Source organism: Pinus tabuliformis, chromosome 1_1 (genome assembly GCF_031772625.1).
Source record: "Pinus tabuliformis cultivar Carrire ecotype Pingquan chromosome 1_1, CPIR1, whole genome shotgun sequence".
Taxonomy (NCBI): Eukaryota; Viridiplantae; Streptophyta; class Pinopsida; order Pinales; family Pinaceae; genus Pinus; species Pinus tabuliformis.
The window spans coordinates 421,472,474-421,500,440 of record NC_142297.1 but is presented as its reverse complement, the minus strand read 5'-3'; the positions used below and the strand labels follow the sequence as shown (position 1 = coordinate 421,500,440).

General features: G+C 38.7%; 1 protein-coding gene across 3 annotated transcripts in view; it reads right to left on the bottom strand.

Moving 5' to 3' along the window:
* Positions 1 to 4,620: 4,620 nt before the first annotated feature.
* LOC149213493 (uncharacterized) overlaps positions 4,621 to 27,967 on the bottom strand; it is a 93,151-nt gene continuing 69,804 nt past the window's right edge. For 2 of the 3 annotated variants that reach the window (XM_089392032.1, XM_089392031.1), the window contains 5 exons: positions 8,748 to 9,104; positions 8,268 to 8,501; positions 8,060 to 8,140; positions 5,716 to 7,924; positions 4,621 to 5,101 (listed from right to left, as the gene is read on the bottom strand). In XM_089392032.1, coding sequence (XP_089248158.1) covers positions 5,073 to 5,101; positions 5,716 to 7,924; positions 8,060 to 8,140; positions 8,268 to 8,501; positions 8,748 to 9,104 — 2,910 coding nt within the window. In that variant the 3' untranslated portion in view covers positions 4,621 to 5,072. The remainder of the gene's footprint in view (positions 5,102 to 5,715; positions 7,925 to 8,059; positions 8,141 to 8,267; positions 8,502 to 8,747; positions 9,105 to 27,967) is intronic. The other variant, XM_089392033.1, reaches the window with a different exon arrangement.

Sequence of the window (27,967 nt, the reverse complement as noted above, 5' to 3'; positions counted from 1 at the left end):
GTCTTGATGGGGTGAGTCCAATTTGGTACTCAGTTCCCGACAGATATCCTCACCGGGAATTGCTTGAACCTCTCAAGCCTTCTATTTGCTCGATGCTGCCTTAGGTCAGCTCGGCTCTCTTTTTTCTGCTTCTTGCTTCTTCTCTGTTCTGTCTCTTGGTCTCACTGTCTCCTTCTTTCTTACAGTGCTCGCTTGTTTTTGTTCTCTGTTTGTTCATGGCTTAAAGCCAATCCATCCTCTGACTGTTCGCTTCCTCTTCCATCTCTTCGGATCACCTGTTGTTGTTCGTTTGGAGTTCCCTGCCTCTGCATCATCGCCACTGTGTAACGTCTCACAGGGAAGTGGCCACTTGTCCTCTCACGAGCTGCGCCAGCTCTTCCTCAAATAGTTCAATATTTCGACTACATTGTGAAATAATTCATCCGCCAACTCAACGGTCAAATCAGACTTCAGACTTTTATATGCTGCAGCTTAATTCTCCCTCCAAATTCAGTTTTCCATCGGGCGCAACCTCCACCATTAGATCTGGAGCCCCCAAATCCTACGGTGTTCGCTCTTATCGCGCGATTGACTTGCTCGGACGTTAGCCCGCGACGAGAGGCGGTTTTCTCTCTCATCCGCCGGACACACGTCGTTCGTTGTATGGCATCGTTGGGTCTCCTAACAATTCCGCTTACCACCCAACACGCCTCTGATATTCCGCCGGTTTTGGAGCGCGAGACCCGCCTTTCAGTTTAGCGCTTTTCCCACAGTTTTCGGCTTCCCTTGTGACCGAGCACTCGGAGCCTTTCCATTTTGAGGGGTTTTGCCCACGCTAATCGCACATCAAAAACAGCCTCCATTTTCTGATCCGAACTTCCTAACTGCTAGTTTGCGTCCTACGCAGTCACCATGGGCCTCGGTCAGCACGCTTTGACCGAGGTCCTCGTCATTCCTTGCTTGCTACAAACTGCCACTATCCAGAAGTCCTTCCTGATAGCTCTTTGTTCACAAGTTTTTGAAGTCTGTCCTGATTTGATACAGTCATAGAACTTTGATAATTTTCATGGATCCAATTCGGATTAATGGCAGTCTCTTTTTTTCCCTTTGTGCATGTATGCACTAACCTTGTATTTTTACAAGGAAATGTTGCAAGAATCCTTTTTGAAAACAATGTGATATTATCATAACCTCTAAAATAGTGTTTTTAAGCTACTTTACAAAGTTTCATCTCCACATGGTGAAATGATGTGCTTAGTATCATCTTGGTCGATAAACTTAAATAAATAATTGTGGTTCAACCCTCAGGGGCCAATTTTCTCTACACAAACTTGAGCATCATGAATTCTTTCAATTGAGATTGGTTAATCATCATACTCAAAAATTAGAAATCATATATTCATATGCATACATCGTTTTACACTAATTTGTTAATATAATTTCTAGACATTTCAAAACATATACACTTCTAAAGATTAGTTTTATGTATCTATGATCATAGCATTGAACAATGATGAGAATTAAATAATTTATGAATTTCTTCTAATAATGCATGTATTTTACCCCGTATTCAGGTGATCGAAGGAGAGAGGAGGGTGTGTGGTATGCCACCGTCACCCTTAGCTAACAAGCAAGGGGACATGGCAACATGTCCCCCATAAGTGACATTATTTAACATTGGGATTATATCTACCTTGCAATAATGATCAAACGTAGATCATTATGAGTTGGGGATTGCAAGGATGGGAGGTAATTGGTAACTTCGTGCCTGAAGCATGCTAAAATTTGCATAGATGATATGCTAGTGGACGGTTTTGGTTGGCACAAGGCTCTCATCATGGAAATTAAATTAATGGCGACCAACATGTACCAATTCAATTGTTGTCAATGGTGGGTAATAAAAGAGGTATACTTTGGGAGAGGGTCGTTGAGAAACTGGTGCAATTTGCATCCTTGTATCTGCTTGAGGTAGCTTGGTGTTTGTTAAAGCCAAGAATGCCTTTGGAGCTCAATGAAGCAAAGCTTAGAGGCTTTCATCAACTCACAGTTGTGGGAAATTTTATACTATAGGAGGAGCATAGGGAGGAACCAGGGACGAGTAATGGGTGGCTTGGGTGATTCACGAGTAGAGGTATCACGTCATCTCTCGGTGCTTTCTCATCTATTGTCTAATTCTTTGTAGTGAAGGATCTTGTTTATGAAGCCTGTGATATAGGAAGTCAACCTTCTTTTAGTTTGCTAGATAGTCAAAGTAGCTATGGAAAGTCCCCTTTAGAAAATATTGTTTATGTTTTGCTGAGGGTGAACTAGAGTGGGGAGGGCACTTTGAATCGTATATGGTGAGGATGGGACTAGCGAGGAGCAAAATATGGAGAAGTAGAGTGAGGCGAGTACTATGAAAGCTAAATTTCTATATTACTCTGATTTTGGGAAAAGGAAGTTAAAGGGTATTTTGTTCTTTGTGAAGAGACAAAGCAAAACCCAAGTTGAAGTAATTCACTGGAGGCAGAAGTAGTTACGTGTCCAGATCTTTCCTTAGGCTTAGGGTAAAGAAAAAACCTCCAGTAAGGATCTGGACAAGTGGAAGTTTAATAGCATGGAGGTTGGTTCTAATAAGGAAGGTTGGATCCAGCATCCAGAATTGGAGGTTTGGTTATATAGTGAAACAAGAATTTTCCTGATAAACTACTCAAGTTCTTGTGACAGAACTATTTCAAGGACACAATGGGACAAAGGAGGGAAAGGAACAAGAGTTTTGTTTTTATTATGTAGTGTGCAGCGATACAACAAGCTCAAGACTCAATATTTTGGATATTTGTTCAATTCGGAGGTAGGAGGATTTCGCACCATGCTCGAAGAGGATCAGTGTATTATGCGGAAAGAGGTTGTTGAGGGAATTCATGCCTTCAAAATCGAGCGAAAGGTTTTGCAGCAAGGTATCATGAGCAAATTCCCATGCATGTCCAAGAGGAGCTATCAAGAATTAAAAGAAAGGCCTCCTAACAAATAACCTCTCTATTTGATGTAGAAGTTAAAGCAAAACGAGAAGGATGTATTTGGGATATAGGCCAAGCTAGGAGAAAAGCAAGTACATGCATACAATAAACCTATACTGGCAAATGAAATGTCTTCTAGGAAGGGTGCTCTTGGATAGTCAGGAAGCGAGAAGAGATTAACAACAGACCTTGGACCATTTGCATGGTCACCTCAGGGACTACAACTGTGGATTTGAAACAATGGACAAGAGGCGAGCACGGATTGAAACACCTAGGTATTCCACCACCAACTCCCAAGCCTTCGACTAAACTAGTGGATCCTATCCATGTGGATGGCTCAAAGTCTGACGTTGTTCCTTGAGTTTATGATTATTATGCATGTGAAGCTACCTGTGTTTAAGATGTTGATGTAGATAGGCATGTTCAATTTCCTATTATTGTTTTTATGTTCAAGTCTAGTTATGCCAGGTATTTTTGGACACTTGGGCTATTTGTCGAGCCCATTTGTTGATGTGATCTAGTCTTCTTAGAGAAAGGCCAAATGGACTCACTAACCTTTTGATGTAAACTTTGATTTTGTATTAATATGTTTCACCTTACACAAAAAAATAATGCATTTCTTCTAATAATTATAGTTTTTATTATTAATTTTAAATTCTTCATTTTCAAAATTTAAAATAAATATATAAAATAGAGATTAATGAATTAATATTAATTCTAAATTTAGATTAAAAAAAATGCAAACTTTAAAATTTTAATACTCTTCCCTATTTTTATATTTTTAACTTTAAAGTTGTGATACTTTTCAATATTTTTAATAATTAATGAGAATTAAAAAAAATTATGTATTTTTTCTCATAATTACAATTTTAATAGTTATTGGTGAAAATTAAAAAATGTACGTATTTTTTTTAATAATTACGATTGTTATTATTAATAAAAATATTTTCCAACTTTAAAATAAGCATTTAAAATAATTATATATAACAAAGGTTAATAAAATATTATTAATTCTGAATTTATTATTAATTTTAAAAAAATATTTTCGAACTTTAAAATAAGCATTTAAATAATCATATAAAACAAAGGTTAATAAATTATTATTAACTCTAAATTTAGTACAAGGGAAATTTCAATATAAACCTCAAAGTTTTGACACTCTCCTGATAAGAATTTACTATATGGGAAATTTCAAAAGTTAATTTAGTATAAGGAAATTTCAATATAAACCTCAGTTTTAACACTCTCCTAATAAGAATTTAGGATATGGAAAATTTCAATAATCTAATAAACATCTGCAATTTGCATTATCCTTTCTTTCTTTATCCCTCTGCATGGATAATAACTCCGGGATCAGGATGGCTTTATAATAATTTACTTGTAAGCGTTTAAATCTCATAAATAAAATCAATAACACATTTTTCATTTATGGTAATAATAAAAGAAAATGAGACCATTTTTGTTGACAAATGCCCACGCTGACATTTCCCACCAACCATGCTGTATGTCACCTCGCCTCAGTATAATTAGCTTCATATAAGATAACAATCGCTACTGTAAAATCTTATTTTAAATGTTATTTCAGAAAACTATTTGTATTATAAAATATCACTTTACAACCTGAGACTTTTTCTTAAAATGTAGATAATGTCCAGAATCTTTCAACTATAAGTATAACAGAAGACCAACGAGATTACATCAATCAACAGATACATAAAATACAGTGATCCCGAGCCTTATTAAAACCGCATATTTCGTAGCTGGATACAGAAAGACCAAATTGACCACTTTAGTAGAACCCAATCCAAGCAGACACTAAACACTGGCAATCTGAAAACAAGGCAAGACACGGTCCAAATTTAGAAAAATAATCTGTTTTTACAGAGGTGTCTGGAGTGCCTAACAACTACCAGCAAACTGTATGGCATCGCTGAACTCGAACCTGCATAGCACTACTGAAGTCGAGGGCCTGCATTGCACCTCAACCATTAACAATCCTAAAGGTTCTTTCCAAACGGCCAGCCTTCCGGTGACTGAAATCCTCTGTAAAAGAATCAAATTAAAAACAGTACATCCAGGGTGATGTCATGTAATCCATCACCTTCGCCACTCCTGCTTTAGCTTTTCTGGAATCGCCACAGCTAGGTAAAGTTAGAAACCCATACAATCACATTGCAAGGATGACTTGCAATTTCAACACATTCACTTCAAATGTAATTCACAATTGAATAAATTAATGATACTGGTTATCTGTCAAATCAATAAACTCGTCCAAATAATTTTTTATGGAGTAACAAGTAGATGTGCAAAACTGCAATAGCACAACCCTATAAAATAGGATTGCTTCATGCAAAAATCTAATGAATAACCAAAGTTATTGAGAAATGAACTCTAAAAATTAAAAGTGAAATGTATATATAAAGTCCAGAAAGAAACTGAGTAAGATGCGTAAGCTGGTAGGCTGTTTACCCTTTATTGCAGTTTTAATACATGTTAGTGGCTATTTACTGTACTGGTTGGCTCCATGGGGCCTTGGTTTTGGACATTAAATCTGTGTTTGATTAATGGTCTTGGGTTGATTTTATTAGATGTGAGAAATGATTGAAGAACTAGGCCAAGAGCTGCTGTAAGAAGTGAATTTTGCTCATCACAACAACTATCTGTTGCCTGTTATTTTGTTGTATGCTTTCTACATAACGTTTTCTTCATTCAAAAAAAATTCAAAGGGGTAACTTCTTACCTGTGGAATCTCTTGGGGAATGAACACCATTCCCTTTGGTGGTTCTTTGACCTTGTGGTGATGACCTATGAGCCTGCGGAGACCCAGTATGTTCATTCCCATTAGAAGCTGGAAAAGAGTTTCGTCTCTTTGCAGTACCGTACTCTTGGACATCTGGACTTGAATCTTGAGAATTAACAGCACGGAATTTCGCTTTGGCTGACGCAGTGGCAGCCATATAGTTCGGAAGAGATGGGCTTCCTTGTGAATCATTTTCTGAATGACCGGCTTTCCTAGAGCCAGATGAACTTCGTCTTCTAGAAACGGCCGAATTTTCTAAATTACTTTTGATAGGTGACTCAAGCCTCCTCTTGTGATTGGTGCGAATGGAGTCACCAGAAGAAATGACGCCTTGCTGTGCTGAAGCATTTTCCGGCTTATTGCTTGCAGGTGAACTGGTTGTTGACTGATGAATTGGAGATGTTCCCTGAACAGAAGGAATGGAATCAAATGCTGTATTTGATAGCTTATCCAAACGACAATGACCATTCTCAGCTTCAACTCGAGGCTGAAGTTGAACTGAAGGGGAACCCAAGTTTGAGCTCGATACAGTTACTGGCTGAACTGGAACAGAATCCATAACTGAGCTCAATGTACCTTTATTACTCTCAGCTTCAACTTTAGGCTGATTTGAGACACAATCCATATCCAAAGTTAGAGTCCTAAAGCTATCAGTAGGTTTCTCAGCTTCAACCTGAAGTGATGTAGAGTCAAATGCCACATTTGAAGCCTTCTCTATCTTATAATTTTCATCCTCCAAAATATAATTACCGTTCTCAGCTTCAACTTGAGGCTGAAGTTGATCTGAAAAAGAATCCAAATTTGTATTTGATGAATTTCCAGGCTGAACTGAAACAGAATCTACAACTGAGTTCAAAGTACATTTCGAATTCTCAGCTTCAACTTCAGGGTGATTCAAGACACAATCCATATCTGAAGTTAACGTCTTTACAAAGCTGTGTGTGGATTTCTCAGCTTCAATAGGAACTGATGTAGAACCAGATACCACATTCAAATCCTTCTCTAGCTGACAATTGGGACTTTCAACATTGACCTCAGTCTGATCCAGTACAGAAATCGCTGCTGGATTTGAAATGATGCTCAAGTTAGATTGAGGGTTCTCAGATTCAATCCGATGTTGACCCAAAACAGAATCCCTTGTTGTGTTGGATACCTCGCTTAAGTTACAATAAAAATTTCCAGCTTCATCCTTTAATTGATCCAAAGAATTCACACTTGAACTTGAGTCATCTCTTATCTCCATGTTCAGCTGCTCTGAAACAGAATCCGATGCTGAATCTGACACCCTTCTCAAATGCATGGAATTTTCAATTACAGGTTCAATCTGACATGAGACAGAATCAAGGGTGGAGTTTGATGCTTTTCTTGAATCACAAATGCAGCTCTCACCTTCAATATTGAGCTGATCAGAAAGAGAATCCATTATTGAATTTGTTAATTTTCTCGAGGCAAGTTGAGGATTATCAGGTTCAGTGTTAGACTCACTTGGAACGGGCTCCAGAGATTGATGTGATGTATTTCTGAGCGGGATACTTAACTGATTAGATATAGAATCATAATATGAAGATTGCATATTTCCCAAGCTATCGTTGCCGTTTTCACTGTTTGTTTCATGCTTACTTGGATCTGAAGCAGATGTTGACATATAATCTAGTATTACTATTGATTCTTCCCTTGGACTACAATTGCAATCCACAGCGTCGACAATGTCCTTGGTTAAAACCAAATTTGACGCTTGTTTCAACTGTTCATTCAGCCGATCTGTAAGAGAATCCAATATTGAATTTGACAAATTTGTTTTGCTGTCAAGCTGATCGGAAACAGAATCAGGTGATGATGTTAAATTGGATCCCTTTGTCAAGCTGACAGTAATCTTCTCAGATTCAACCTCAGGCTGATCAATAACAGGACCTAACATTGAATTTGACTCCTTTATCAAGATATGCCCAGGATTTTCAGCTCTAGCCTCTAGGATATGTGCATTTTCACTTTCATTTAAGCAATTTGAAGTATTATTTGCGTGAACTGACAAACCAGACCCCCAAGGAGAAGCAGCCATCCAACGTTCCAACCATTTCCATCCAGAATTGCAATGGTCTGGATCATACTCCATACATAGAGAATCTGTCTTTGGAATAGCTTTTAAAAGCTTCAAAAAGACAAAGAAAAGTGGTGAATTAAATATCAGTGTCATCCATTGCAACTTTCTTTTTTCTGCATACTAGACTTCATGGTATGCTAAAACTGGAATGTATTGGTTCAGATAATCAAGCTTCAAGTTTACCTGATTAGCAAATCCATTTGAGAACAGCTTCTCTGACACAAAAGTGTCATTGTTAATTGAAGCATTTGAACCATTTCTCTCCTGAAAACATCCAACAGACATTGCCAAACATTGATTAAGAATGGATACAAGACGGCATATAAGTTTAAACATCACATACAAGCAGATGCATAAATATTGTCCAAGTCAGCAAAGAATGCTTATATACTTTTACCAAAACATTTCCTTTTGAACCATTCTGCCGTCGTATGTCTTCAAGCTTCTCTCGAATAGCCAATCCTTCTTCTGACAATCGCACTCGACGAGCACGAACCAAAGCTTGCAATCTGACAATTGCTCGCGCACAACGCAGAGTTCTTGCAGCCTGCTTTCTAACTAAGTGTCCACGAACATGGGCTTGTAAACTTACAATACATTTAAGGCGATCAAATTCTCGGCAGGCCTGCAAAAATTTCAAACATCCCAGTTTGCTAGCTCAAGCCCTGCCAAAATTGTCTTAAATGCATAAATGTATACAGCAGTATTTAACCTATTGTGTTAAGCCTCAACAAAAAAAGTAATATAGGAAAGAAAATAACTCCATAAATTGAAACAAATGTGTTTTAACAGATAAAAGGAGAAGCTCAATTACAAAAATACTGAGCCCATTAAAGGAAAATTTTCAGATTGTAAAAGTGATTATAAATACCAAATAGGCCCTGACAGCTGCTTGTATATCGATCACTGCAGAAACTTCTGAGATTCTATCTGCAGATACATGCGTTTCTGGGGCTTTAAATGTCACTGCAGTTTCTGTACTCTCAGATGGTTTATCCATAAGAGCTGAGAGAGTAGACTTTCCTGTGCTCTCATCCATAAGAGCTGAGAGGGTAGACTTTCCTGTGCTCTCATGCATTATCTGTTTGTTCTGATCACAAACAGATTCGTTTTCATGTTCATCTTTACTTGAGGATGATTGTTCAATTTCCACAGTGGTGCTAAGCACTCTGTGTTGTGCAGCTCTTTTCCTAAAACTCCATCTCCGCTTCTCTTTAGAATCCTTCTCCTAGTTGTACATAAGAAAAATACCACAAATTAAGTTTCTTCATCATAATTGAATTGAAGTAGAAACAAATCCTAGAAGATACAGACACACAAGATGCTTTCATTAATAATAACCAGATAACAGCCAGGGTTTTAGTCTTTGATAACTTTTAAACACTATCCAAGTTTCAACCCTAACTTTGTCAAAATGGGTATGGAGTCTGGACACATACTTTCTAAGACTGCTCTAGAGATGATAATAAGAGGACTTTCATAATTTGCTTTGAGGTATTTATGTTTCTGTGGTGGCAAAATAGGTTTTGTTTGAAACCGTGATCAAGATTTTGAGGACAAATAGGTAAAAGCAGGATATCTCATGCACAAAACATAACATGGAGTAACCTAACTAAGCAAAAAAATTCTTCTTTTTTTCCCTTCGGTATGTAGTATGTCCATAACAATCCATATGTCAGTACATGCTATCTAACAACTAAGAACAAGTATGCTGTTATGAGAATCAAGGTACATTCCACCCAAACATGGCAACTAACTCGGGTAATAAATGGCAACACTTAGATTTGAAAATATTCACTATAATTAAGCAAGTGATAGGCAACATCAGTTCATTGCCCCAAGGAAGCAATAATTTCACTAAAAGCTGAATAGAAGCCCATATTATGTATCCCATACTGCTCTAAAATAAGGATTACAGACAAGTCACAATATACTTCATATCCTAAAGAAATTCCCCAAGTTTGAATATGGGAACTATTTAATACTACATCTATCACCAATTCAAGTAGGATCAACAATAACATTTCAATGAACCATTAACAGGCTTCATTAGTAAAAAAAATTGCCTCAACTGGGAGGCAGTAGGGTGCACCAGAAATCAACTAATATTTTCCATGCTTACTCTGCTGGCAGGCATGTGTAATATCACAGAAAGAAAACACCAAACAGACCACTTTTTTGTGTCTCGATAGAAGTTACATGTTAAACATGTATCTCCTCTCCACCAGATTTACAGGGGGGGTTCCTGCATATCACTGACAACGTGCCACAAATTTAAATTAAAAATGGGTGTTTATTTTCTATTAAGGATCAAAAGGGGTTTTAGGTAACGAAATACAAATTTCTATACAACAGCCGTTGTTTTTGCTCACGGACAAGTAGGACTGTTCACATGTGAGTGTGAACCAATATGTTGTATCAAGAAGGTGCAACATGATGACTCCATAGGAACTGATCTTGTAAGGTAAATGCTTCAAAAGAAACCTTAGGTTTAGGGTGTACAAGGAAAAAGCCACAAGCTTTAAGAAACATTTTAGACAATTTGCAGATAATGATTGAATTCTGACCAAACCCAAATTAAAAGGAGAATTTACCATCATGATATCCAATGGACGATCACCGCATATTTATCTCAATAGGATTATCTCAAAAAGTGCAATTAAAGACAATACAAGTCAAATGTGCATAGGAAGAAGAATTCACGAATGGAAAAGAAGTTCAAGGTTACGATGAGGCTGCAACTCAGGTCTGCATAACCACAAAGTACTATGAAGATAAACTCAATATTGAAATCATGAAGATGGATCAGTACGATGTCATTCTTGGTCAGAAATTGTCAATTTTAAATAACAATGGTATGTTCTATGCTTAAGAGCAATTTACATCAATTTTTCTTATTAGCCCAATATCAATTTCCAGATTAGCAGTCACATTAATATTGATAGTAAATGCAGATAGAACATAAACAATAACCAGAAGACAAGCCAAGACAATAGGACATTATTTGGCGGACGCCAGGAAAAAACCCCATTGTGGGGAAAACCCTTTGATCAAATCTTCTTATTTTTCTTCCAAAATTCAGCAGAGAGAGAGAGTACAATATACAAAGTTCACTTGCCCAAACACAGTCAAATCTGTCCAGTCAAACTGCAGTCAACAGGATGCCCAAACCAGAAAGTCAACGTTGGTCAAATTGGCAGAATTATTCCTCCAAAACAGCTCGGTCAAACCCAGTCAATTCAGCCTCCAAAAACAGTCCAAATCATCTCAAAACAGTCCTGAAGAAATTGATCAAACTTGGTCAATGCACAGTCAAACCTGCAGTCAAAGAGCCTGCAGTCAATGCTGGTCAACCTGCCCAGAAATCCTCGAAATATGTGCCAAAAAATGCAGCCTGCCCAAACAGAAATTCTCCCAAGAAAAACGTAGTCAAACAAGGTCAAATGTTGTCCAGTCAACAATGGTCTGTAATGTTCCCAAGTAGGGATTTAAGTGATATTCTAAACAAATAAACAGTGCAACAACATAAAATTAAAAACATGCATTAAAAATCCATAAAACACTGTAAATCTAGAATTTCCAAGCCATATATTATAAAATCTAAGAGCATAGGTACAATATAAATGAAGTGGTGCACCTAGGCTTGTCTCAAGGACAAGTTGGACCAAACCAGATGAGAGAATAGCTGAGATGATGGATGTTCGGTTGCTGCACCACTCTGCACTGCTCTGTCCTAGTAAAATTGTTGATCCGCTGACTTCGACCTGCTGGAATGTGCCCAAAAACCGCCCAAAAAATTATGTCATTAAAGCCTTAGAAGTTAGACTCCTTGGACAAAACCCAAAAAAACTCAGAAGGGAATTTCCCTGATTTTGACATTGCATTTTCAGCCTCCTTGGAGCCCTGCTCTGATTGCTATTGCCAAATTCGATTTGCAGAAAACAACCTACAAATCCACCTGGAAACACCCCTCAAATGCTAGTTTCACCTGTGATAACTAATTCCTTGCTCCCTGAATGATCCTTGGCTCGAATGGCTACTCTCCTAAGCCCCACAAATTTGCTGCAAGAGTCTATTCCACAGTCCCTCTGCCTAGAAATGCATATTGTTGTAATCACTCACAGGCTAGCTGCAAAACTCAGAGAAAATGTCCTCGGCCCACTACCTCCCTTGCTCCCGAAACTCCCAGCAAACTAGGGACCTCCTGGTTAGCTCAATCATATTCTGTGTGTTTCTGGTTGCCCAGAAAATACGCAGTCTTCTCCTCTGCATGGCTAGATGGACTGTATGTCGATGCTGGAACTCCTGCAATCTCTGTGGAACAGTCTCCCTAGGGCAGACACGGATAGTCCCCCAAAGTAGAGGTTGAATCTTCCCTGCAGAAGACTCGTGGCTAAACAATCGGTAGACTCGTTAAGCAGCAGAGCGTACAAAGGTAAGTTTGTTTGTCAAATGCTCAGAACGCTGCAAAATGAGAGCTCCTTCCTCTTTTATCACTTTGGGTCCCCTTAGCCTTTTGTGGGCCCCTCCTTCCACTAATTCGATTCCCTCCAACGCATTCCTTGGCCAAGTTCGAATTATTCATGTGGGTGATCCCCACATTCCACTAGCTGCCAGAAATAAAGTCGAATGGCCTATAGTTCTTAAGTTATGTGTGTGGGGTCCTCCTCCTAAGCCAAAAATGATGCCAAAATTGTGTAGTTGCACCTCGTGACTAATACATTTGAGAAGGAACATGACATGGTCAAACTTGCTACAACTTGGTCAACGCAGAAAAACAGAAAACACAACCAACCCTTCGCACGTGTTGAGGAGAAGAAGGCTGCCCTAAAATTCGTACGACCCAATCAGATGAGGAGATAGAAAGATGTGTGAGTGATGTGTGTCCAAATGAGGTAAATGCTCCTCCTATTTATATGCAATGTTGAGGGTGAAGAGACATGACTTTTGGGCTTCTTGAGCCTACATTAGATCGCTGGCAGACCTTGACATTTTGTCCATCGAAGAAATAAATTCATAATTCCATTTATACATGTCAGAATGAGATAGCTTTAGATCAATCCTACACCTCTCAAAAAGAGGAATCCAACAAAAATATCATCTCCATCATATGAGTTGTCCAAGATGGAGTTTGGCCCTAGTTGCCAAATTTAACACTCCCTCTCAACTAGGGAGAACTCCACCTGCCAAACCATCTAACAATCTGTACCATCCATGTTACCCCTGCTCTGCTCTGCTTTGCTGAACTATGAAGAAATAATGTAGAAGAAATGATCAAGAATGTATCATACCACTCTCCACTGACCCGAAATCAGTGTCCAGTGATCCCAGGCCAATATCAAACATCCTAGCATAGGGATTACAGTAGTACACGATGGGTCCATTGGTAGTACTATGGTCCCTATCCTCATTTCCCAACTCATTGGCCAGATGAGAGGTACTTCCCATGAGTCCTAAACTACATGGGTAGGATGTATCGACAGGAGAAGGTGAACTACTCATCCTGCTCATATGCCATAGGAGAAGGTGCACCACTCATCCTATGCATATATCAACCATCATGGGGTATCACAGGGGAATGTAAACAACTCACCCTATACACAGCGCACCACTAGGGGAAGGTGAACCACTCTCCCTATGGTCACTCATCGCTCCAAGAAGTACCCCAAGCCCCCCCCCCCCCCACGGAGCTCCCAAAGCTCAATATCCAACTCAAACATGACCCTCATAAGAGGGTCTCTCCACGACTCCAAGTCGTTCACGGAAGGTTAAGAATTTGACCGTCCTTAGGGGCTTCATAAGAATATCTACAACCTGATCATCAGTCCCAATGTGATGGAACCTTATTGCTCCCCGTTGTACCATATCCCGGATAAATTGGTACCTGATATCAATATGTTTGGAGCAGTCATTAAACACGAGATTCTCAGAAAAACGAATCCCACTTTGGTTGTTGCAGAAGATCACGGTGGTATCCAGCACATGTCCAAACAACTCACTAAAGAGCTTCCTCAACCAAACAGCTTCACAGGAGGCCATACTAGCAACAATATATTCGACCTCGACGGTGCTCAAAGCAACCAATTTCTGCTTCCTACTCATCCAAGGTATCGAAGCAGAACCTAGTGAGAAGCAACATCCTGATGTTCTCTTACGATCCACCACACTACCAGCCCAGTTAGCATCAAAGTAACCATGGAGCCTCACATTCCCGGTAGTGTATCTCAGTCCATAGGTGATTGTGCCCCGAAGATATCTCAGAAGATTCTTGGCAGCAATCCAATGTATGTGATGAGACTTGACCATAAATTGACTCAACGTATTCACTACAAAGCATATGTCCAGACGAGAGTTCACCAAGAACATCAAGGCCCCCACGAGTTGACGATACTCAAAAGGATTTCCCAAATCGGGCCCAGCAACACTTCTGCATAACTTTTTGAAATTAAGTTCCATCGGAGTAGTCACGTACTTGCAATCCACCATCCCAAATCTTTCATGTAACTTCATAATGTATTTTCCTTGAGAAAGGAAAATCTCACCTGCCTTTCGCCAGACCTCCAATCCTAGGAAATAATGGCATTAGTCCTAGGTCCTTCATATCAAACTCAAAAGCCAACTCCCTCTTGCATTGATGAATGAGAGGGTCTGCACCTATCAGAAAGAGATCGTCCACATAAAGTACCAAGATGAAAGGTCTATCATTCTCAACCTTAAACTAAAGGTTCGGATCAGCTTCATTAGATAGTTTTCGATCCTCTCATACCAAGCCCCGGGTGCTTGCTTCAACCCATAGAGGGCTTTCTTCAACTTGCATACATGTGTCTCATGATCTTGAACTTCGAACCCCTCGGGTTGTTCAACATAAACTTTCTCCTTAAGTGAACCATGCAAGAAGGCGGTTTTGACATCCATCCGATGTAGGATCTATCCTTACTAGGCAGCAAGGGCTATAATTGAATGGACGGTCATATATCGGGCAACTGGTTTAAATATCTCATCATAGTCCACACCTTCCTTTCGAAAGAAGCCTCGAGCAACAAACCTGGCCTTGAACTTTTTAGCACTTCCATTAGCCCCATGCTTGATCTTGTAGAGCGATTTCGAGGTGACAACAAATTTGTCCTCGAGTCATTCTTCATAATCAACTCATACTCTTCGTTCATAGCATCCTTCCAAACTTGGTGCTTCACAGCTTCTTCGAATGTGCAAAGCTCAGTTTGAACAATGGTGCTCATGGCAGCGAAGTACCCTTGGTACCTATTCGGCTTCTTACTTTCACGAAAAGTTCCCCTTGGTGCAATATGTCTTTTGGCATCTTCAAGAGTTTCCCTAAGCCATGAGGGTCTTTGTTAAAATTGGCAACTAGGGCCAAACTCCATGTGGGTCATCTTATTTATGGCAGCTGATATTTTTCTTAGATCCCTCTCAACGAGAGGTGTAGGATTAATCTAAAGATCATTTGATTCCGATAAGTATTCATGGAGTTGTGAATTTATTTGTGTTATAAGACAATTCGTCAAGGTCGGCCAGCAACCAAATAAACCCCACATGTGCTCAACGTTTTAGTATAAAAAGAGGTGACTTAATTGTCATTTGTACGCACTTCACTGTTGATTTCTCTCCACTTGTTTTGGGTTTTATTGGAAGAGAAGTCTAAGAGGAGGAGGCCCTAAACACACATCTAGAAGGAGACCCTATTCGCTGTAAAAGGAGGATGCCCTAGCCGCAAGTCTTGTGAAGGTTTGGCCGCAGTTCAAAGGGAGATCTAGCACGGTGAAGGAGGCCTAACAGCTGACCCTAAATGCAGTCTTATCATACCGTAGATGCCCTAATCTATACGCTGTTTGAGACAACCCTTAGACGTTGGAAAAGAGGCAGTAAACTCGCTACCCTAACCAACAAAGAAGGTAGGGACAGTGTGGCTGTTTAGGGTTGTTAGAACCTCTTGGTGACTGCGTGAAGGGTTGTTCCATGCTACAAAGAGGCCGAGTTAGGTAAAGAGAATTGCGGACTGTTTGTGGGCAACTTTAAGGTAAGGGTGACACTGTTTGGTTGGTTAATAGGTGACAGCAATCCCTGTGGTAGGCTGCAGACCTTACCTAACTAAAATAGAGATAGCGTGGAGGCTTCTTGGGCTGAAAAGTACCCAGCATAGTGACACAAATGGAGGAGACCCTCCCTTGACAAGGCCACAATTTTTTGGGATGTTTTAGGTGATTGTTTGAGGGTTGTTGTAGCACATGGGTGCCCTAACCAGTCACAGTAAGGAACAACAACAAACACAGTCTTCTACACCTCCTATCTACTGTAAGAAAGAGACATTGTTGTGTTTTAGGTGCACATCTTGTTCGTTGTCCTAAAGACAAGTCAAATTAAAGAAAGAGGTCTCTTCAGATGAGGAGATCCTATGTGTTGTCACAAAAGGTTCTTATCAGCAGTCTAGATAAAGGCACTACTACCCATACCTAGCTCCTATAACACACAGATCAGCATTGTGTGTTTCCTAGGACTGTGGGATCATAGTCTATCTAGCTACTAAGACTGTGTGGTTGCTACTAAGGCTGTGTGGCAGCATGACTAAGGCAGTATGGCAGCATGACAGAAGTTATGGTGCAGCATATGTGTATCAGGGTGTGCAGCACAAGTGTATCAAGGTGCAGCATGGTGTATCAAAGTGCAGCATAAGTGTATCAAGATGCAGCACAAGGGGATGCAGCATGATGGGCACAGTAAGGTACAGTTTGAAGATGCAACACAAGGAGGTGCAACATGATGATACGGTGCAGCAGCATGATGTGTGCAGCATGATGATGAAGAGCACCAAGATAGGTACAACATGATGAGGTACAGCTCAGCAGTGATGCAGCATAGTGCAGCTCTGTGATGATGGACATGGTATGATGGTGCAGCACTATGATAGGGTGATGGAATCACATGAGTCCATATTAGTTACCTCACGAGACATCTTCTTAGAGAAGATCTATGTTCTTATCTTGTCAAGTCAAAGTGTTGACTTTTGTTGTAAATGTATTATCTTCTCTCTCTCTCTACTGAACTATTAAAGAACATATAAGAAGAATTGATCAAGGGTTTCCCCACATTGGGGTTTGTCACTAGCTAGCACCACATCTTATGTCCTCTTGTCTTGGCTTGTCTTCTGCGATTTATGTTTATGTTCTATCTATAGTTTACTTTAATGCTGATGTGATTGCTAATCTGGAAAAGATATTGAGCTAACTGTGAAAATTGAAATAAATTGCTCGAAATATAGAACATACCTAAACTTAACAGTCTCCTTTTTGAGGAGGAGGGCTCATGAGGAGGTGGATCAATGGGATCCATTCATCCTTCAACATCGGGCATCGACTCATCCTACGGTTCTCCCTAGTGTCCTGTATCTACTTCTTTGTCCTTCCTTGGAATAGGAAGGTTCCTAATCTTCCCAAGGGCAGCATCTTCATCGAAGGTAACATCATGACTTATCTCCACTTCTCTTTGACCAGGCACATAGATTCTATATGCCTTAGAAGTTTCATTGTAGCCCACAAATGTTCCCTTCTTCTCATATGCATCCAATTTTCTTCTCTTTTCTTTCGGCACATGAAAATACATGGGGCTACCAGAAATTCTAAAATGAGAAACATCAGGTTTCTTATCGGTGAAAACTTCTTTGGGAGTTTTGGAGTCCAACGCTTGATGAGGGCATCTATTTTGAACGTACATGGCAATGTTGGCAGCTTCTACCCATAAGAACTTCGAAAGACCTTGATCATGAACCATAGCATAGGTGGCTTCTATAATGGAACGATTCTTCCTTTCAGCAACTCCATTTTGCTCGGGAGTATATGTGGTCGTAATCTCCCTCTTAATGACAGCTTTTATACAATAAGCATTGAACTCATTTGATTCGTATTCGGTTCCATTATTGGTCCTCAATATTTTGATCTTCATCCCTGTTTGATTTTCAACCAAGGCTTTGAAAGAGCGGAACCATGTGAACACTTCGTCCTTCTTCTTCAAGAAATAAATCCAAGTTTTGCGAGAGAAGTCATCCACAAAGATAGCATAATATAAATATCCTCCCAAAGATGTCACGGGAAACATACCAGATAGATCAGAATGAACCAATTACAAAATGTCGGTAGTCTTGCTATCACTTGAGGGGAATGGTCCCCTTGTATTTTTTCCTTCGACACATCCCTGACAAACACCTTCATGTTCTACTTTAAATTCGAGCATACCTGTCATCATCTTCCTTGCATCAGGTAGGGCTTTATAATGTAGATGAGCAAACTTGTCATGCCATAATTCGGATTGAAGAGATGTGTCGCAAGACATAACTCCCATGGACTTCCTCCAACTTGATATAGGCTATCAACCCTAAATCCAAGAGTAAATGCTTCTTTGTAATTCCTTTTCGAAACACGTACCTTTCCATCAATGAATGCCACCTTCAATCCTCTGTCTTCCATCGTCGAGATAGATACCAGGTTCTTCTTTAGATCAGGTACATATAGTACTTCTTGTAGATGAATGGTGTTACCTTGATTCAACTGAAGAGTAAGATTCCCAACTCCCTTCAAGGGATAGGTGGCATTGTCTCCAAGAATGATTTCCAAATTTGTATCATTTTCTATCAGAGTTGAAAGAGCTTCCTTGTACCCAGTGAAGTGCCTTGAGGCACCACTATTAATCAACCAATTTCCCAAGGTATCTAGAGGGGAGGCAATAGAGAGGGTAGATATAAGATAAAATTATTTTTGCTTGTTATCTACAACATTAGATTCATCATACCTAGAGTTTCTTGATCTTTTGGGAGGTTGACTATTTCCATGTTGAGTAGCGGGAGCATTCCTTTTTCCTTTGTTGTTGAACCTGCCATTCATTTGATTGTCGTTGCCCAGGAAATTGTTGTTGTCATCATCCCGAGGTGTATCCCTTCTATTAGGACACCCCCAAGCATAGTGGCCAAACCTGTTACAAATGAAGCATCTTCCCTTCCTTCCATCTTTGAATCTCGGTCTTCCTTGACATTGCTTCTTTGAACCTGCATTGTTCTTTCTTCTTTCTTTTAGCATGAGAGGAGAATGCAGTAGGATCATTCCTATTTGAAGGCATGCCTCTCTCCATCATCCTTGTCTCTTCTTGAGTACATTTAATCCGCAATTCATCAAAACCTGGAATCCTATCATTGTTGAGGATAGTAGCATTGAACACATGCCATTCACGAGGGAGACATCCAAGGGAAATGAGAGTGAGCTCCCTGTCAGCAATAACTTCTCCAATTGAAAGAAGATCAGTTTTAATCTCGGTAATCCTCATGAAGTAGGATTGTACATCTTCACCTCTTCCCTTCTTTATGTCCTCAACTTGTTTTTGAGAAAGAGGACTTGGTTTGCATTGCTAACTTTGAACATGCCAACCAACCTATCATTCATCTCCTTAGATGTGTTCAAATTGGAGATGTATGCAACCAAATGCTTGTTAATAGAATCCCTGATGATCTTCTTAGTTTTGACTTCACCTTTCTTGTACTTTGTCTTAGCGGCAGCCGGTGCATTTGAAGGAGGTTCAGTAATCTTTCACTGCACATAGTCCATAACATCCTGCTCTTCCAAAGTCAAATCAAGAGACATCTTCCATGCATGATAATCAAAGTTATCATTGAGCTTCTCATCAAATTTGAAGTAAGATGCGGAGGCCATTGAATCTTGTCATTGTCCAACAAATCTCAGTGATTTCTCTTATCCCTCTTGCTTGGGCTTTCTCTTCACCTCAACTCTGATCCTATGTTAATTTAGATAACAATGGTATGTTCTATGCTTAAGAGCAATTTTCTTTAATTTTTCTCATTAGCCCAATATTAATTTCCAGATTAGCAATCACATTAATATTAATAGTAAATGCAGATAGAACATAAACAATAACCAGAAGACAAGCCAAGACAAGAGGACACAATATTTGGCGGATGTCAAGGGAAAACCCCAAGTGGGGAAAATCCTTTGATCAAATCTTCTTATTATTCTTCAAAAGTTCGGCAGAGAGAGAGAGTACAATATACAAAGTTCACTTGCCCAAACAGAGTCAAATCTGTCCAGTCAAACTGTAGTCAACAAGATGCCCTAACCAAAAGTCAACGTTGGTCAAATCAGCAGAATTACTCCAAATCAGCTCGGTCAAATGCAGTCAATCGGCCTCCAAAAACAGTCCAAATCAACCCAAAACAGTCCTGAAGAAATCGGTCAAGCTTGGTGCGCTCTCCCTCTCTGCTGAATATTTTGATATAATAATAAGAAAAATGATCAAAGGGTTTTCCCCACATTGGGGTTTTTCCCCGGCATCTGCCATATCTGGTGTCCTCGTCTTCTGCGTTTTGTTTCATCTTCCATCTGCTTTTACTATCAATGTGATTATTGTGATTGCTATTGGAAATTGGGAATTGTTATTGGGCTGCTTAGGGACATTAAAGTAAATTGTGCTAAGCATAGAACATACCATTGTTAACTAAAATTAACAATCAAGCATAGAGAAATACATCATAGAAATTGTCTCAAATAACAAACTTTTGATAAGATGGAACAAAATTATGGAGAAAATGCAACTCAACAGAAACTGATGATGAAATTCCAGCTGAAATAAGCATGAAGAGCAAACAAAACCCCAAGCTAGGGTGCACCTGAAGGCCAACCAAGAGAAGTTGCAAGCCAAAAGCAATAGCACTAATGAGTCGCACCTATTCCTTCAAAGGCCCCTAACAATAGCAGGGCGAGCTGAATAAGTAAGTCCAACTTCAACCCCCCAACAGTCAATTTTTAACAGCTATATTCATGGAAAATGGAACTCAATTTTTTTAAGAAGCCAGGCCCAATAGAGAGTTTTCCAAGGCTGAAAGTATTACATTAATCACATTTTCTATTGGGCCATAAAAATAGTTGCGCCTTGTCCTTTTTTGGTAACAAAAAAAAAAACTCAAAACTATAATTTGGTGGGCCCCGATGAGATGGATGCCCCTTCTTAGCAAAGTCGGACAGCATTACATTGGAATACTCCTTGTGGGGCCCTTGCACTATTATGGCTGAAAATACATTTTACAATATGCATGATGTACACTTTAGGAGATGTTCCCCTTTCTGACTTAGTCAACTCATCACACAAATATGAAAGAATGCCCATGGAGGCTCAAAGTAACAAAACCAAAATACATCAACAGAGAGGCTCTAAACGGCCTCTAGAATCACAAAAAAAAATCTTGCTACAACAAATAGCTGCATAACATCAAAGTCATTGCCTATATTGGGATCTTCATTAATATCACACTCTAAAGCATTAAAATAAGATAGAAAAAGTTTAACATGCATAAATAGTGATTTTTCTTGAGCGGTGTACCCTTTTACTAGGATTATGCTAGAGGAGTTCAACAATCAATGCCACCAACATTGAGGTACATAGAGGGCTTGGTGCTCTTGATAAAAAGCCAGTTCCATACCCTCATGCATCCCAAAATCTAGCAGAAACATTGCAATCCTACCAATTCTGAAATCCTCAAAATTATTAAGTCCATCGAATTTTGAATGGGATCTAAAATTCTACTTGCTCCCTATGAAATCCAATGAAGTCAAAGCCACTCTCAAACATCTCGAAACAATTAAAGGGAATGTTAAAAATTTAAGTAAAAGGATGAAAAGGATAGATAAGGAGAATGTCACTCTTAAGGATGAAAATGAAAGATAAAGAAGAATGTCATTTTTTTTTACTTTAAGAATTTAATATTACTATTAACTGCTAGGGTATATATCTAATGGGGTGAACCATGGAAAATGAAAATAATAGATTACCCCTAGTTTGCTTGATGGAAAATAACTCAATTTTAAAAAATGAGGGTTAAATGACCAAGAATTTGGTTATAAAATGCTAATGACAGATATAGAGCAATAACTTTACGATAATTACCTATATTATCGAAATTATCATGATAATTTCAAAAGGGGAAATCAGCGTGCTATATCTTGCTGATATTATTGCCTAGATTGGTTTTCACAATATTATCGTGATAATTCCGATAATATCACAATAAGTACAACAATGATCTCCTCAAAGGTAGAGAATAGAATATTAACAAATTTCAACCAGAAGAACCGCTGATCTGTATCTCAATGAGCAGTGCCCCTGGCAGTTGCAGGCCGGGTGTCTACAAGACAGTTTAAGGTATGCATGGAATCTTTATACTTGTCAACAATGTTCTCCTGGATTCCAAATCGCATTATTGAATATAGATAATTACAGCTATTTTATAAGCTAGAAGCAATTTGCAGCTATCCATGAAGATTTGTAACAGACACAAAAGCTTCCAAAAATATATAAAGCGAGGTAGTCGAGGCAAACATTTTGGTGGTTTGCTTCTTCTTGTGGATTTTGCCATATATAAGAGACACATTGCAGTAGTAGGGAATGACAATAGGATTGCATTCCATCCCATGAGCGTAGCATGGGACATTTTTGTACAGATAATTGTTTTCCAATAAAACTTACTGTTTTAAAAGTTTATTTTCTCACATTTTTGTTATTTTTCAGCATGGATCAACGACACAGCAAAGTTGGCATGTCATGTATATTAATGATGTTTTTCACTGTACAAATATACTAGCATATTCTATAAGGCTAACAAATAATCTTTTGTAGATCTTATCCTAGAAAGTTTGTGATGCTATATTTGAATGAATTTCTTAGCAAGGACAATAATATATAATTTGGACACTCGAAATACACATTGTAATACTATCATATAAATACGACTTCTTCAAGAATTTGTACTAAAGGAATAATGATCTTGCAGTGAACCCAAGCCAATCCAAAGTGTGAAGGCATGTAAAACATCCATAAACATGCAGGAGTAGAATTTGTTAAAGAAATACAAGGAGTTCACTTGGACAGGTAAGCATCTAGCAAGTTTTAACTGCTTACGGTTTAAAATCACATGCATGAAGAGAAGCTAGACAATGCAGAAAGGATATCTGTCCATGAAATTTACAAATAAACATCACCATATCCAACAAAGATCACCCCAACCTTTGTGTTAAGTTTTTAGAGAAGGCATTTTCTAATTCACAATCTGAAGCCAACAACTGTGCTAATTGTTTAAAAAAGGTCCATGACCTGGTAAAGGCGATTGATGAAGCGTGGAACTCGAAAAGCAATCAACGAATGCTTGAGAAAATGGTATAACAAGTGAATTGAAAAGTACCCTTGTAAATCTGCAGCCTTAATGCAAGAAGTGTGGCAATTACCACCTCGGTGCATTGAGAAATGTCATAGGATAAGAAGAAATGGTCATTATGTTTGTTTAGACTGTTTAATATCTCTTCTGAACTCGTTTGAGTGCTTTGTTAAGTTTTCTTGAGAATTAGTCCCTTTTGCAAAACCTGATTAGGGTTTTGTCTGGTTGGTTTGCTCATTGATCAAAAAGAGATAGGTTATCCTTAAGGTTACTGTCTCCCTGTCTTTTTCTGTCAAACACACCAGTCTACTTCTTAATTTTGCTTATTTGTGATCAAATTCTTATTTAATTACAAATTAAGGGTTTCTCGAAATTTAATGTTTTTGTGAAGAATTGTTGTCATTTTTTAATGATTGAAGGAATTGTTTCTTTTCAAACTTGGAATTTTTCGCAATTACACTCTTGATATCATCATATCAAAGCATTCATAGGGAAAATGCATTTTTCTCCAACTCTTGATTGATTTTTGTGTGTTTAAAAGTTTTGAGTGATAAATGATAAAGGGTATTTTTGGTTTGTTTGATCTTTAGGCAAATTTGGATCTTAGTTTATTTTTGCATGTTCATTGCATTGGAAATGAAATTGGTTGTCTTATAAAGGATTGGTGAAGTTTTGAGTTTTGTATTTCATTTTGAAAAATCAAAGAAACTCTTTCCTTCCCTTAATTAGAACTTCATTGGATTAAAAAATTGCAAATTGCATGTTCGATTGCATTAGGATTTTGGGTTGTGTCATTATAACATGAGTTCGTTTTCATCACCTATTGAGTAAATAACAGCGTAATAACACAACGTTAATTAAAAGTAATCTAGAATTTTATATTTTTAGGGCTCTTACCACCTACAGTAGCTTAAGTGTAGGGCTTTGGAATAGGAAAGTGAGTAAACTTTCCAAAGCTACAGATAAACAACAGAATCTTGCGGTAGGGAGAGAAAATCCAATTATTTCAGTTTTGCTTTCAGAAGCTCTTCTTGTACATGAGTTAAGCACGAGATCATGTCGGATCTGGTGAAGTGATCGTACCCACTTCATTAACTATGATAGAGTGATTTGCACGTATTACAACGGTACTAAAACGTACTTGGGGTCACTTCAAAGTAAACCTCCAATTGATCATGTGGAGGAGCCTTCAAGGAGATTGAGCTTGTTACTCTGTACCCTTGCGTGTACGTCTGATCTATGACTGTCCCCCCAAGTAAAATTGTTGTATTTGGTAAACTTAGTGACCATAATCCTAGGGCTCTACCTAAGGTGACGGAAGAGGGAAGGTCCTATTGTACCTGGAACAGACGTTGACTAGACTCACTTGGACTTTTTGGAGGGTAATCTTTGCTCGAGATGGTATAAGCAAAGTTACTTGCCCCACACTGTTTCATTAAGCAGGTTGTCAAGGTAACTAGTTCCAAACGCTCATATCTATAAAGCTTTTCACCTTGATCTCTGCGACGTTGGATTTCATCACCAACTAGTCATTATTGATCTTTGTGAGAATTCAGTTTGTGTGGTGTGAACTCCTAGATTTTTAGTGTATTACTTTGTTTGTTGTTTTTAATTTTTAGAGACTTTAGGTATAATTTAAATATTGTGTAAATCCTTAATTAAAGATTTCATCTTGTTGAATTACCAAGGCAATCACGTAGAATGCTAGGGCAACCCCCTGAGTATACATCGAGTTAGTTAGAAAAGATCAAAGCTGAAAAATCGAAATCATCAAGATTCGAGACTACAGCAGAACCTAAAACTTGTACTATTATAGAATCTGATGTAACAAGAATTGAAGTAAATCAACCAGAAACATCTACTATTCTAGGATCTGAAGTGACAAAATCTGAACTTGATCAAACTCAAAAATTAGAATCACACTCAGAAGACATGATTTAATAATTATTGAATTTGTTCAAACAAAATCAGATACTGGAGAGGTTTCAGATTCACAATTAACTGAACCAGATATCAAAGAACCTGAGTCTAACATTTATGAGCCTAAGTCACCTTCAGCTGCTATAGTCCCCACTCTGAGTCCTCCACGTTCACCGCATGTAAAATGTTGATTATTGATAGTCTTCCTCCTGGTCTTATTAACATCGAAGAACTTGCCTCAGACGAAGAGGAAGAATCACCTCATACACTAGTTTTTACCAGTGATCAAACAGACATTTTAGAACTTCTCTTTAGATCTCTTCACCCTGACCCTTGGTATTTCACACCCTTGAACTTTTTAGGTCAAGGTATTCCACGATACACTACTCCTTACTCTATCGTACCAGGCTTTGATTGGTCTAGAATGGTTTCTGGAAGTATGTCATCAAGTACATCTATGTTTTCTGCCTCTCCAGAGTCAACTTTATATGGTGGCCCATCAGTGCCTCCTGGATATCAATCTCTTTCTGGGACATATTCAAGAGCTTCTCCCTCAAGTCAACCTTTAACTGTGTCAACTGGGTTAACTGATCCTACACTTCAAGGTTTGACATCTGATCAGTATATAAACATGATTTCCAGCAATGTAGGTAATCCTCAAACAAACCCAATAGGGGTTATTACCCACTAGGGGGCAACCATCGTATCCTCCTCCAGGAGGACAACCTTTTGTTGGAACTTATCCTACAGGTGGAGGGCAACCTCCTACTAGAAATTATCCACTTTATGGTCAGGTCCCTCAAACTAGGTTTAGGACAACCTGTTGTATCTCAACCCATTGTTGGTACTTTGTTCCCTGGAATGAACACTATCTGGAATTCGTCATATAACCAACAGTCATTCCAGTTGCTCCTCAAGTGCCCAATTATCAACCTGTTCAGCCTGTCAAACAGCATATCCATGCAATGCTTGTTCAAGGAATTCCTATTCAAGTCCAACAACCTTTTCAGGGTTATCCATCGACACCTATTCAGCAACCTGTCCTGAGTACTCCACAAAACTCGGTTCAGTCTGTTGTGCCAATATCTGTTCAAACTCCAGTTACGAGTTCACCACGAACTCTCATTCCAGGAGTATCACAAGTAATTGTTCCCATTTCATCTCAAGTAACAGTACAACCAATTACTCAGACTATTCCTCAGGTATCTACTTATCAAACTGCTTCTACAATTCAGTTTATACCCCAAATACCTATGGTGCAGTCTAGTATACCATATGTGCAAATGTCGTTTCAAGGGAAAGTTCTGCAAGGTCAACCTCAGAGTCAGATTTTTCAAGCCCAACCTTTTCAAAATCAATCCTTTCAAGGTCAACCGTACCAAAATCAACCCTTTCAAGGACAGTTTATCCAAGGTCAAATGGGTCAAGGTCCTCCTTTCCAGAATCAACTGTGCTCGGTCATACTTTTCAAGTACCTATTCAACCGCAAACCAGTATGGCTCATCCTAGATATCCAAGAGGTATGTAAATTCCAACTGCTCAGGCTATTCCAGGATATCATGGATATCGTCCTCCTGGAACAGGACTCGTCCCTCAGGGTTATCAATACGTGCAATAGGATCCTAACCGTCAGTTACCATTTATTGCAACTCTGGATTTACCAGACCTATCTCAATCAACAAATGATCCTATTTACTATTTACAGTGTTGACCGACAATCCCTACGAAGTTGCCTAATGATATCCTAAATTTGAAGGTAAATCAGGAGAAGACCCATCAAATCATGTTATGACTTATCATCTTTGGTGTGCGTCGAACTCATTAATCGATGATTCTATTAGATTACGACTTTTTCAACGAACCTTAACTAGTTCAGTAGCCAAAGGGTATGTAGAATTGTCGTGATCTTCCTTCGGTGCATTCAACGCCCTTTCTACTGCTTTTTTGACACATTTTCAGTTACCCATTCGATATGATAATGGAATTGAACTTTTAACCTCTTTAAAACAGTCAACATCTACCTATATCTTAGATCACGTTCATTAATGGAGACGAAAACGTCATTTGGTTAAAGTTTATATCCCAGACCATATTTTGGCCGAATGGTTCATAAAATCTCTTTTGTCGGTAATTACTAAAGATGTTGCCAAAGTGGGCATTGTAACCGAGGAGCAAGTTATTTCTCATGCCCAATACTTGGATCTTGTTTATACTCAGTGTGGCACTTTGTATGAGAAGATCCCAAATTTGCCTCGTCCTGGTCAAACCAACCCAGCTCTTACAAGATCACATGTCGTTGATGGTATGATTGGTTCTGTGAGCCAAAAATCTAAGAATAAAAATAACTCTAAGAAAACTCAGATTTTGGATTTATCTAATTCACTCGAAGAAGATCCTTCCCTAAAATTCCTTCTTGAATAAGTGCCATAGAATCATCTATTGGAAAAAATAAGCAATCTGGAGGTAAGAAAAAGGGAAAAGGCTAAGCTAAACAAGACACTTCTCCTAAGGAGAAATCAAACAAGAAAAAACCATCTAATGAAAAGAAGAAACCTTGTTATCCTTGTTTAATTTGTGATGAAGATCATTACACTAAGGAGTGCCCTCATCGCACCAAAGTTTCTAAATTCATTAAAGATTCACCCACACCATCTGTTTTGAAGGACCCTTTCCCTCCTTAAGACAGTAAAATTATTTCTCATAACCAATCTTCCTCCTCCACATGGCAAATATCATGATGATGTCTTCACAAGTTATGGTAGCAACGAGATCTGAAGACTCTGGATCAAAACGTCCTATTGAAGATGGAGATGATTCGAGTTCACTTGGTCAAACTTCCACATCTACTCCTCCTACTTTTGAACCATTACAAATTGAGAAAACTAACCCTGATATGGTAATTCGACTGCCCCCTAAGGGTGTTCTTCGAAAGTCAACTTTTAACCCTCATGCTA